The sequence below is a fragment of the Pinus tabuliformis genome, chromosome 5_1 (genome assembly GCF_031772625.1).
Source record: "Pinus tabuliformis cultivar Carrire ecotype Pingquan chromosome 5_1, CPIR1, whole genome shotgun sequence".
Classification (NCBI taxonomy): domain Eukaryota; kingdom Viridiplantae; phylum Streptophyta; class Pinopsida; order Pinales; family Pinaceae; genus Pinus; species Pinus tabuliformis.
In genome coordinates this window covers 512,646,022-512,656,766 of record NC_142305.1, presented here as the reverse complement: position 1 = coordinate 512,656,766, position 10,745 = coordinate 512,646,022, and the positions used below count along the sequence as shown (strand labels likewise).

At 39.1% G+C, this 10,745-nt stretch overlaps 1 protein-coding gene across 2 annotated transcripts; it reads left to right on the top strand.

Moving 5' to 3' along the window:
* The first annotated feature begins 5,699 nt into the window (after nt 1-5,699).
* Nucleotides 5,700-10,373, top strand: LOC149165754 (uncharacterized). 2 transcript variants are annotated; one of them, XM_089432382.1, is made up of 3 exons: nt 5,700-6,156; nt 6,460-10,020; nt 10,130-10,373. In XM_089432382.1, the coding sequence occupies exons 1-3, from the start codon at nt 5,901-5,903 to the stop codon at nt 10,171-10,173; spliced, it is 3,861 nt and encodes a 1,286-aa protein (XP_089288508.1). In that variant the 5' UTR covers nt 5,700-5,900; the 3' UTR covers nt 10,174-10,373. The 2 variants fall into 2 exon arrangements, with proteins under 2 accessions (XP_089288508.1, XP_089288509.1); XM_089432383.1 differs by having other exon boundaries at nt 6,051-6,156; nt 6,398-10,020.
* Nucleotides 10,374-10,745: the final 372 nt, after the last annotated feature.

Below are 10,745 nucleotides of genomic sequence, written 5' to 3'. Positions count from 1 at the left end.
TGATTTTAAACATGCCGAGAAAGAAGCAGAGAAAACAAAGGATCTGAGTCTAGCAGTTATTCCTAAAAGACAATATGATCCAAACAAGGTCGCTTTCAATTTCACCACTCAGGTGAAAGTTAGTAAATTCATACATGAGAATGATGAGTTTGATGACTTATTCACTTCAACAAAGTTATTTTCAACAGTAAGTCATCTGGCAAGATTCAAATTGGGAGCCGACAAGATGGACAAATTCATGGAATACAGGACACAGAGGTTACTGATAGTACCTCTGGATTTATTAAATACTACCCCTATTGTTCAGCAAGCAGAGCACAGCGGGGAGAAGACTATTGAAAAGATTTTTGAAGAAGGTGAAACAAGTGGAAAGACCAGTGAAACGCTTAGCACAAATGTTCATATTGACCCCATCTTGATTAAAGAATGGGAGAAATTTGATCAACAGATCAAAAGCCAGAGCGATCCCCAAAACATTATCACATCAACATCACCCGCAACACAACGGCCCATTGTTCCTGATAGTGCGATTGAAGGAACACCCAGTAAAGACATAGCTCAGAAAGAGATTGAAATAATCCCTGAAAATCCTTCAGGAGAAATTACATTGAATATTGAGGAAATACCACCCTTGGATGTATTTTACAGCCCAAAACACAGGGCTGTAGTCAAGAGGCAGAGGAAAAAGAGGAAAATAGACGAGACATCATCCACAGCACCTCAACTTGAATTTATGAATGTTATATGGAAGGATTCAGAGATCAATCCTTCTGAGGATTTGACTAAGTTATCTTAATTTGCAGGGGCATACACAACTACTACAATTGATAAGGCAACTGAAGTTAACCAATTGATCAAAGAAAAGGATCAAAGGATTAATCAGCTTAAAGAACAAACAACAGTAGAAGAATAAAAGATTAATCGGTTTGAGGAATAATTGGTAGAAGAAAAACAAAAGAACGAGCAACTTGAAGTACAATTAAACTTGGAGAAACAGAAGATTGACCAGCATGCCATCCAAAAACAACAACAGTTGTCTCAAGAGCTCGAACAACTTCAATTGACACATCAACAAGAAATTAAGGCTAAAGAGGAGCAAATCACATAGCTACAACTCTATATAGAATAGTTCAGAGATTATCCCAAGGTTGAGGAATTTAAGAAGGAAGCCCTAGAGGCAAATAAAGCCTTATCTCAACAGTTGAATCTACTTTGCCATAAAATATCTCTTATCGACCCATTATGCATCACAATGACATCACTGATCGATCAAGCAGTTAATACCATATTAGAATTTGAGGATGCAGATGATAAGGTCACAAATTACCTCTCCTGGCAAAGCACAGAGGAAGGAAGAGCTGCTAAACTATCAAAAATTCAAGAGTCGCATAAAGAAATATTGTTTTCAGAATGGGAAACACAGTTGATAAAGGCAGAAAGGGCTACCTCCAGGGCCAGGGCTATAATGAATAATGTGATTGAGCTGGTGAATGATAATTTATATGGAGCCAATTTAATTTTTGATTGTTCCCCAGGAAATCTTCCTAAGGTGAAAGTGTTAGAAAATCAATGGAAGCAAGATTTGGCCACCAAATATGAACAACTCAACAGAATACAAAGCCTTAACTAGGATGCATATTGGTCCTTTTTGGACAAGCCGCATAGCCAATAGATGACCATTAAATGCCTTGCCGATGCTGTTGATCATATCATGCCCGAGCTTTCATATGCCACATACACAGGACAACTACACTCCAGGATGAGTCATCCTCCAGAAATTCAAAACATGCTCTCAATTTGTCGGTTGCGGATACAAGAGAAGAAATAGATGCGATGAATCTCTTCAAAGGCGATCACAATACTATTTTTGAAATTCAAATCCCATATTTTAATATGGTTAGTTCCAACAACTCTCAGCAATTTTTGTGGACAGTTTGTTTGAATTTTATGATAAAAAGCCTTTCATGTTATTTTTGAAAGGGTCCTCAATTTGTACAAAACTAGACTTGAGAAGTTTGCACTTCTGCACTTCTTAATTTATTTTTTATAAGCTGTGGATCAAGGTTTCAGATTTTTGTGAAAGAGCTTCATCAAGACCTGCATTTTTGTATCTCCTTGGAGTTTCTGGAATAAGAAGGTGGAACCAGAATGTTACTTACATAACGAGACTCAAATGCATTTGGTATTTCTATCACTGTTCTTTTTGTCTTGCTTTCTATGTAATTAGCATTCCATTTGATTTGCTATTGTTGATATACTCACATGCTTCAAACAACTCTATATTATGTCACTTCTGAATGATTTAGAATTGTTATATTAAAGATATATGTCAGCAATAAATATTAGTATGTTATGTGATATGTTTTCACAATTACTTTGTTTAATTTCTTAAACAAAGTAATCATTATTTAAATGCATCTTTCTATGGATAAGTAAATAATCTATATTATTATTTGTCTGCTAGGAATCATCAAGAATCGCATTGTTATGAGATTACCTGGGTTATATAGATATATTTGTATATTTTAGAGTTATAGATTAAATCACCTATCATCTTTGTTATACATTTAAAACACTCATTCATCAAACCATACATTATTGGGAAACTGGTCCCATAATATCCAGTCAGAGCCACCATACCAAACGAAGAAGGAGTTGTACTAAGGTCCGGACTGGGTGGTTATCCCCAATGTTGGTGTTATGATTTTAGAGGCATCAACACAACGATATGTGGAAATCCGAAAATGGACTCCTGGATCAAAAGATATGGTCTTCTAAAGTTTCAAGGATTCAAGCCTTAAGAAAGAAGGAATATCGGAGGCCCGATATCGAAGATCGACAATCAAAGGTCCCAACAATTGGGCATATCGGCGATCAACGATCGCACATCAGAATTACAAGCACATTAGCGTATCACATATCAGAAGTCTGATATATTGACGGTCGCAGTATCAGAGATTAGCGAGGTCCGATATCAACGATCGCAAATGGAGCAGATAATATTGGAGGTCGTCAGTCGACACATCGCAACATCAAGCATATTGGCACATCGGAAATCGGACGATCGCAACTCTTGAACGCGTGAACCTTTAAAATGTGTCGATAGTGTAAAATTGCCAGGGGACCCAAATATAAATTTACAAAGGATTTCATCGCAAAACCAAGGGCGGACGAACCCTTTTACCTCTCCTCCAGTAGGACGCATGGCAACATCTGATTGGTCCCAATAAGCTACACGTGGCAGCACAGGATTGGTTTCGATAATGACGCGTGGCGGCACATGATTGACTCTGATAAGGACACGTGGCAAATGACATCACCATGATGTGGCGGTATGAAAGGACACGTGGTAGGCAGATATGGCGTTTTGAGGGGGCCTACAGGGGTGAATCTGGGTTACATGTGTCACCATTTAGGAAGTGCCATGTGGCAATGATGACGTCATAATCGGAGATCGGTGATCGGAGAATCAGCATGTAACAACTCCCATTGTTGTGTCCCCGATTGGAAACCATCAATGAGAGGGGCTCCAATATATTGGGTAGTGCATGGTCTATAATAAGTTAAAGAACCTTGGGTGCTATGCAGTTTACAAAGGAAAAATAGCCTTCGAACAGAAACAAAAGGTCGTAGCACCTTAAGGCTAAGCACATGGTCACAATCCTTGGTCATATGATTAAGAAATGTAGAAAGGGGGCTAAACAAAAGAAGCCAAAGGAACATCGGATAATCGTTGTTTTGTAACATTTTTTAAGTATAAAAGTCTCGATAAGCTGAAAGCTTTGATATAACATTATGGCGGTATTACAAGGCATGTTGCACTCCAATAATGTAATACAAAGCTTTAAAGAGATAGATGAGTCGACAACTATGATTCTTGAATACCAACATGACCACCACAGTTAATCGACCCCAACTCTAGAAAGTGGGAAGTTTGAATGGTTAGGCAGAAAGCGATAGGGGAACCAACCGAGTAACAAAAGAGGTACCTTATGGCAGAGACGTGGCATCACCAGAGGCCATCATAGGAAGTGGCAGGGAGATATTTTACTCACCATCATTCAATTTTCCTTTTGTTTTTATTTATGTAATTTTTGTATTTCAAAGAGCAGAGTCAAATCCGGTTGCAACGATTTGGGTAGCAGGCCTTTGCACATCGAGACAACTATTCGATCAGACAGCTGAAGCTTAGGCTAAGATATTTTTGTAATTGCTTTCAAAGCTTCCCCTCTCCTTATAAATAGAGGGAAGAAAGACTTAACAGAGGTTCTGAAATTTTGCACCCGAGAGGTCCAAATTTTGTGGTTCCACTTTGGTTCTATTTGCCTGTTCATGAGGGACTTGAGCGATAAATTGCTTAATGTAAATGAACTGGTGAATTGGACTCATTTTGAAGGATTAATGAAACTTTGTGATTCCAATCAGAGCAATGCGTAGTATGTTTCCCCTTTTGTTTATCACTTCATGTATGTTTTTCTCCCTCTGAAATAGTGTAATGAAGTTGCAAGTTTCACTCTTATTCATGGTTGTATATTTGTTGCTGAGTAGTAATAGTACATGTGTTAACTACAGATTTACTTGAGTTAATTAATAGCCTACAATACCTGTAATGTGCATAGATTTACTTAAGGTATTTGGTGACAATCATGTTCATGAACCACAAAGTTTGGGACCTTAATTCATGCTCCACTCTTTCTACATTTTCATCTCCCTGCTCTTTCATACTTCTGTTCAAACATTGTTGCTTAGGATTTTGTATTGTATCCAACCCTATGCATCGAATTCCTTCCTTTCTTTCCTCCTCTTCATTTTACTACAACGCCAATATTAAAGTTGTTTATTGGTGTGTGTTGGCCACTAGAACCAGACATTTCTCTTTGAGATTAGCCTGATTTACCCCTGTGTATTTAGATCCATGTATTTGCTTGAGTTTACCTTGATGAAGGACTATTAAACCAAGCCCCATAAATTATCCTTTTCCTATTACGTGACAATATGGAGTGCAACAATAATACTTCAGACAATCTTCAAAAGCACTCCTCTTTATAAGATGCCCTAGGCATTGGTCCCCAATCAACTCAGAGACTGTCTCTAGAAAACTCCTATATCATCTGAAACACTTGTGCGACAAGTGATAGAAAAAGCTACAACACATTACTCAACAACATAATAAAAAACACTATATCTATTTAAATTTATATTATTAGATGTGAGATATGTCTCATATAATGATGTATTTTTTTAATATATATATATATTCTAATTAAATTTAAATTGATATTAACTACAACATTGGATGAAAATAAATCTATATTTTTATTAATATTATACAAAATTTGATCGAATTTAAATACTAAACCACAAAAATCTCCATCCTCGACTTATTTTCTGAAATTTAAACCAATGTAATCTCAATTAATATTTAATTCCATAAAATTTAAATCAATTTAATTTATAAAATTCATAAATATAAGAGTTATTTAACTATTATATCTTTTGGAGTTTTTAATTTCAATCCAGTCAGACACAAAAGACAAAACCGCTTAGGCATATAAACGGGGCATCATTCCCAATGCAACAGAGATGGCATACAATTAAATGGGATATACGTACTGCGTATATCAGTGGCCTTCGTATCCACGCAATCTGTCTTTCACCGGAGATGAGGTTGAAAGAACATTTCGTACAGAATATTTGCCTCCCAAGTTTCGAAGTCTTCCATGATACAAAAGTAAAACCAATGGATACCTCTTTGATGTGCACTGGCTCTGTGATGTGCCACTGCTCCCCATCATCCATCTCGTCATCGACGAGCCTGCTCGGGTTCCGAGAGGGCTTTCCTTTCTCTTATATGCTATACAGGCCATTGGCCAGGCGAGGGCGTTGTGGGTGGGAAAGATATGGAGATAACAGCAGGAACAGTGTCATTGTGGTGGGATATGGAGAGCTGCCCCTTGCCTCCTTCTTTCGACCCTTGCATTGTCAATTCCATGGCCCCGGCTTTACTCCGCAAATTTAACATCATCGATGTGAAGGCAGGAGGAATTGGCTGCAGCCAATATCAATTCTTTGCATATGAATTATTTTCTCAGACTCAGACCGAGCTTGATCAAACCTTTATTAAATCCGGAATCAGACTGCAACGGCTCCCTCCAGGTCAGCACCTTCATTGCCCTCGGTTTTCTTACTCTTTCTTTAATTAATTTGTATCTTCTTTACTCTTTCAATAATTAATTTGCATCTTCTGAGTGTTTTAGGAGTGGAACTTTTCTATTCAAAGTGTTTTAGGAGTGGAAATTTTCTATTCAGAGTGTTTTAGGAGTGGAATTTTTCTATTCTGGGTGTAGCAGCAATGCACATTGATTTGAACATTTTCTTAAATTTTCATGGCGTTTAGGGCATCTGTGCATTCGTATTTTCTAAGTATTTTATGCTGAGAATGCCAATTACGAATCACAGGCATGACTAGCAATGATATAGAGAAAATGATGATGGCGGATGTTTATCTGTGGGCGATGGATTCGCCACCACCGGCAAATATCATTTTCATTGTTGGGAATGTCGATCGCTGTTCCCTGTTTCGGAATCTCCGCGAGAGATTGCATAATGTGTTTTTGGTCTGCCCGTCTATTAATCAAATGCCTCAAGGCATGTTGAAGGCGGCTAATGATTGCCTGGAATGGATATCTTTTCTCAGATCGTTACAGGATGAAGTTCGGCAACCGAATAAACAGAAGAACCCCGTGTCTTTACCGGGTGGGGTGAATCCAAATCCGAATCCAAAATTTAAAATCAACGCAGAAACAAACCCAGCACCAAAGCAAAAAGCTTCATCGGAGGAATTCGCAGAATTCTTCAATAAATTGCTGTTGGCGGGCGAAATCTCACAGGGTTTCGAGTTGGGCCGTTTGCGTCCTAAATTTGAAGAACAGACAGGAAAGATTCTTGATGTGAAACATCTTGGATACACAAAGCTGTCTGAACTTGTTGCTTCATACAATCACTTTGTATCAGTGGACAATTCCGGCACTTTATTCAGTCGATTTTCTCCCAAGCGTCCTGCATATGCTACGGGGAAGGAAAATCCCAACTGCAGCCCATCTCCAACTGGGGCTGCGGAGAAGAAAAACCCAAATAGAAGCCCATCTCCAATTGTGGCGACTGGGCGCAAGGAAAAATCAGAATCGTTGGAGAAATTCAAGGCATGGCTGGGTGGAGTTGTAAACAGCAAGGAATATGCAGAAAACGGATATAATATTTCACAAATTCGCTTGGACTTCAAAAAAGCAACCGGGAGGACTCTGGATGAGATGTCGCTGGGATTTTCAAAGATTATTGATCTCGTAGAGGAATGCAGGGATGCTGCAGTGCTCAAGGAAGTCTACAAAGGATGCCTCATGGCTTTCCCTGTTAAACCAAATAAACCGAACAACCCTGTGTCTTCGTCAGGTGGAGTGAATCCAAATCAGAGTTCAAAAATCAACACTAAAGCAGAAACAAACCCAAAACTAAAACCAATAGCTTCGGCGGATGACTTCAGTCATTTTCTCTATCAAATGCTGCTGGCAGGCCAATTTTCAAAGGGTTTCATGATGTCCCTGCTACCTCAGAAATTTGAAGAGCAGACAGGAAAGTTACTTGATGTCCAGCATCTTGGATACAGCCAGCTGTCTAAACTTGTTGCCTCATACAGTTATGTGTCAGTGAACAAAGCTGGCACTAAAATCAGTTCAACATTTCCCCAGTGTCATGCATCATCTACAAAGAAGAAGAAAACCCCAAATAGAAACCCATCTCCATCTGTGAGAACTGGTCCCAAGAAAAATTCAGGTTCGTTGGAGAGATTCAAGGCATGGTTGGCTGGAGTTGTAAACACCAAGGAATATGCAAAAAACGGATATAATATTTCATGCATTAAAATGGACTTCAAGGAAGCAACTGGAAAGACCTTGAATGAGATGTCACTAGGGTTTTCAAGGGTAATTGATCTCGTTGAGGAATGCAAGGATGTTGCAGTGCTCAAGGAAGTCAATCAAGGATGCCATCTCGCTTTCCCTGTTAAACCGAGTAAACAGAAGAACCCCGTGTCTTCACCAGGTGGAATGAATCCAAATCCGACTCCAAAAATTAAACCCAAAGCAACAACAGATCCAATAGAAAAGCCAATAGCTTCGGCGGATGACTTCAGGGACTTTATCTATCAAATGCTGGCTGTGGGAGAATTCTCAAAGGGTCTCCTGATCTCCCAACTGCCTCGGAAATTTGAAGAGAAGACGGGAAAATTTCTTGATGTCAAGCATCTTGGATACAACAAGCTGTCTAAACTTATTGCGTCATACAATCACCTTGTATCAGTGAACAATGCTGGCACTGAAATCAGTCCAATGATTCCCAAGCAGCCTGCATCATCTACAGAGAAGAAAAACCCAAAGAGAAACCCATCTCCATCTGTGACGACTGGGCCCCAGAAAAAACCAGGTTCGTTGCAGAAATTCAAGGCATGGCTGGGTCAAGTTGTTAACAGCAAGGAACATGCCGAAAATGGATATAATATTTCCGGCATTCGTATGGACTACAAGGAAGCAACAGGAAAGACGCTGAATGAGATGTCGCTGGGATTTTCAAGGATAATCGATCTTGTAGAGGAATGCAAGGATGTGGCAGTGCTCAAGGAAGTTAACAAAGGATGCCACCTGGCTTTCCCTGTTAAATCCAATAAACAGGAAATCCCGGGGGCTTCAGCAGATGGGTTGAATCTAAATCCAAGTAAAAATTTAAAATCTATATATAAACCTAACGCAGAAACAAACCCAAAACTAAAACAAAAGGCTTCGGCAAAGGACTTCAGGGAATTTCTATATCATATGCTGCTGGCAGGTGAATTTTCGCAGGGTTTCCTGATGTCCCTTCTGCGTCAAAGATTTGAAGATCACACGGAAAAAATTCTTGATGTTGAACATCTCGGATACAAAAAAATGTCTGAGCTTGTTGCATCATACACTGACCTTGTTTCAGTGGACAATGCTGGCCCTGGATCCATTCGAATATTTCCCTCAGGCTTTGTCAAGGAAGCGGTGCCAAGTAATCCCATCTCCAATACAAGCAAGGTAACTTCCATGAACACTGACTATGATCCCTCTAAAATGAAAGAAAAAGTAGAAGCCGACTGCTTTTCGAGTGGTGTAAGTGGCAACGACATATTACAAAACAGGGCTTTCGAGGAAAATAACTATAATAAACAGTTTCCTTATATGAACTCCGAAAGTGAACGGCTATCAGCTATCACTACTGGCTCACAGACCTCAGTGAGTTCTAGCCCTGTAGAGGCAAATAATCGTGCTTTTCGAGAGTGTGACATCAAGTCAGATTCATCAAGCACTCCTGAAGGATCCCAAGTTAGTGAATGGGAGGGCCGGTCTTCTACTACAATCAGTGACACGACATCCTTCCATGGGGAAGGATCCAGTTTTATCAAGCTTATCTTGGCTCTGCAGAGGGATGGCAATATCCCTATAGGGGACTTGACCATTGCCAAACATCTGATAGCAGAAGCCATCCAAAGCAGGACGCAGAGGACAGAAAATATAAATTTCTTTGGAGAGCCAAGAAGGCCTGTTGACACAGGACTTACAGATTCATTTCCTCAACCATCTGAGTCTCCTAGTTTAGAACCACAAGTGGGCTGTAACAGCCCTTGTCCTCCACTGAAAAGCTGGGCAGAAAGTAGTGTTGTTTGTGCAGAAGACCTGAGGGATGGCAAAAGATTAGACTGCAAACCAAAGGAGCAAAATACAGAGAGTCCAGGAAAACCACGGGCGGGTTATAGTGGCCTTTGTGCTTCACTGCAAAGCAGGGCAGAAAGTAGTGCTCTTTGTGCAGATGACTCGAGTGATGGCATAAGATTGGATTGCATTAAAGAAAATGAGCAAAGTACAACTAGGGCAGGGAATGAAGAGAGGAGTACGAGTATGAGTAGTGCTGTTTCTTCAGCAGGATCAATCATCCAACTTGCTGGAAGAGGTTGGCTTCTGGCTCTCTCCAGTTCACAATAAAATTTAGTGCTACAAATGATTTTTTTAAACCAATATCAATTCAGAGTTTATCAAGTTTGAATTGGTTGACTGTGCAGGACTAAAGAGCATTTGCGAACTCACAACATGGAGAAATAATTGATGACTGAAGAACAGGCTATGTATGGAATTCAAACTCAATTATCAGTTAAGTGTATCCATGATAATTGTATTCAGACATGATACTTTTTCTCAGGTGCAGTTCAGAAATCATCAAATTTAGAGCCATAAAACCCATAATTTCTCTATACGAAATATAGGACTCTCCTACTATAATCCTGTCTTTAAACAGAATGTCAAAGAGAGAGATTAAGATTTGGAATTCTGGTAGCCTAAGTCGAGCATCTTCCCTGGAATATAAGCAATCAAAATTATTGTGGCTTTGTTGACAATTGTTGTTTATTGACATGGAGTTGAATGGTTAGTGGAGTGCTTATTATGAAATAAGAAAGCAGCTACCAGCCTTATAAAAGAAATGATGATCCTCCTGGTTATCAATGTACACAATACATAATATTTGTATACATTTCACTTCACACGTTATTTTGTTAAATTGATGATTATGTAGACAATTGAATTATGTTTAATGTCTTAACAAACTCTATACTGCCATATCTATTGATTATTTGTATAATTTGGAGATTCGTTATTAAGAAGAAGATGCGATGTAAATAT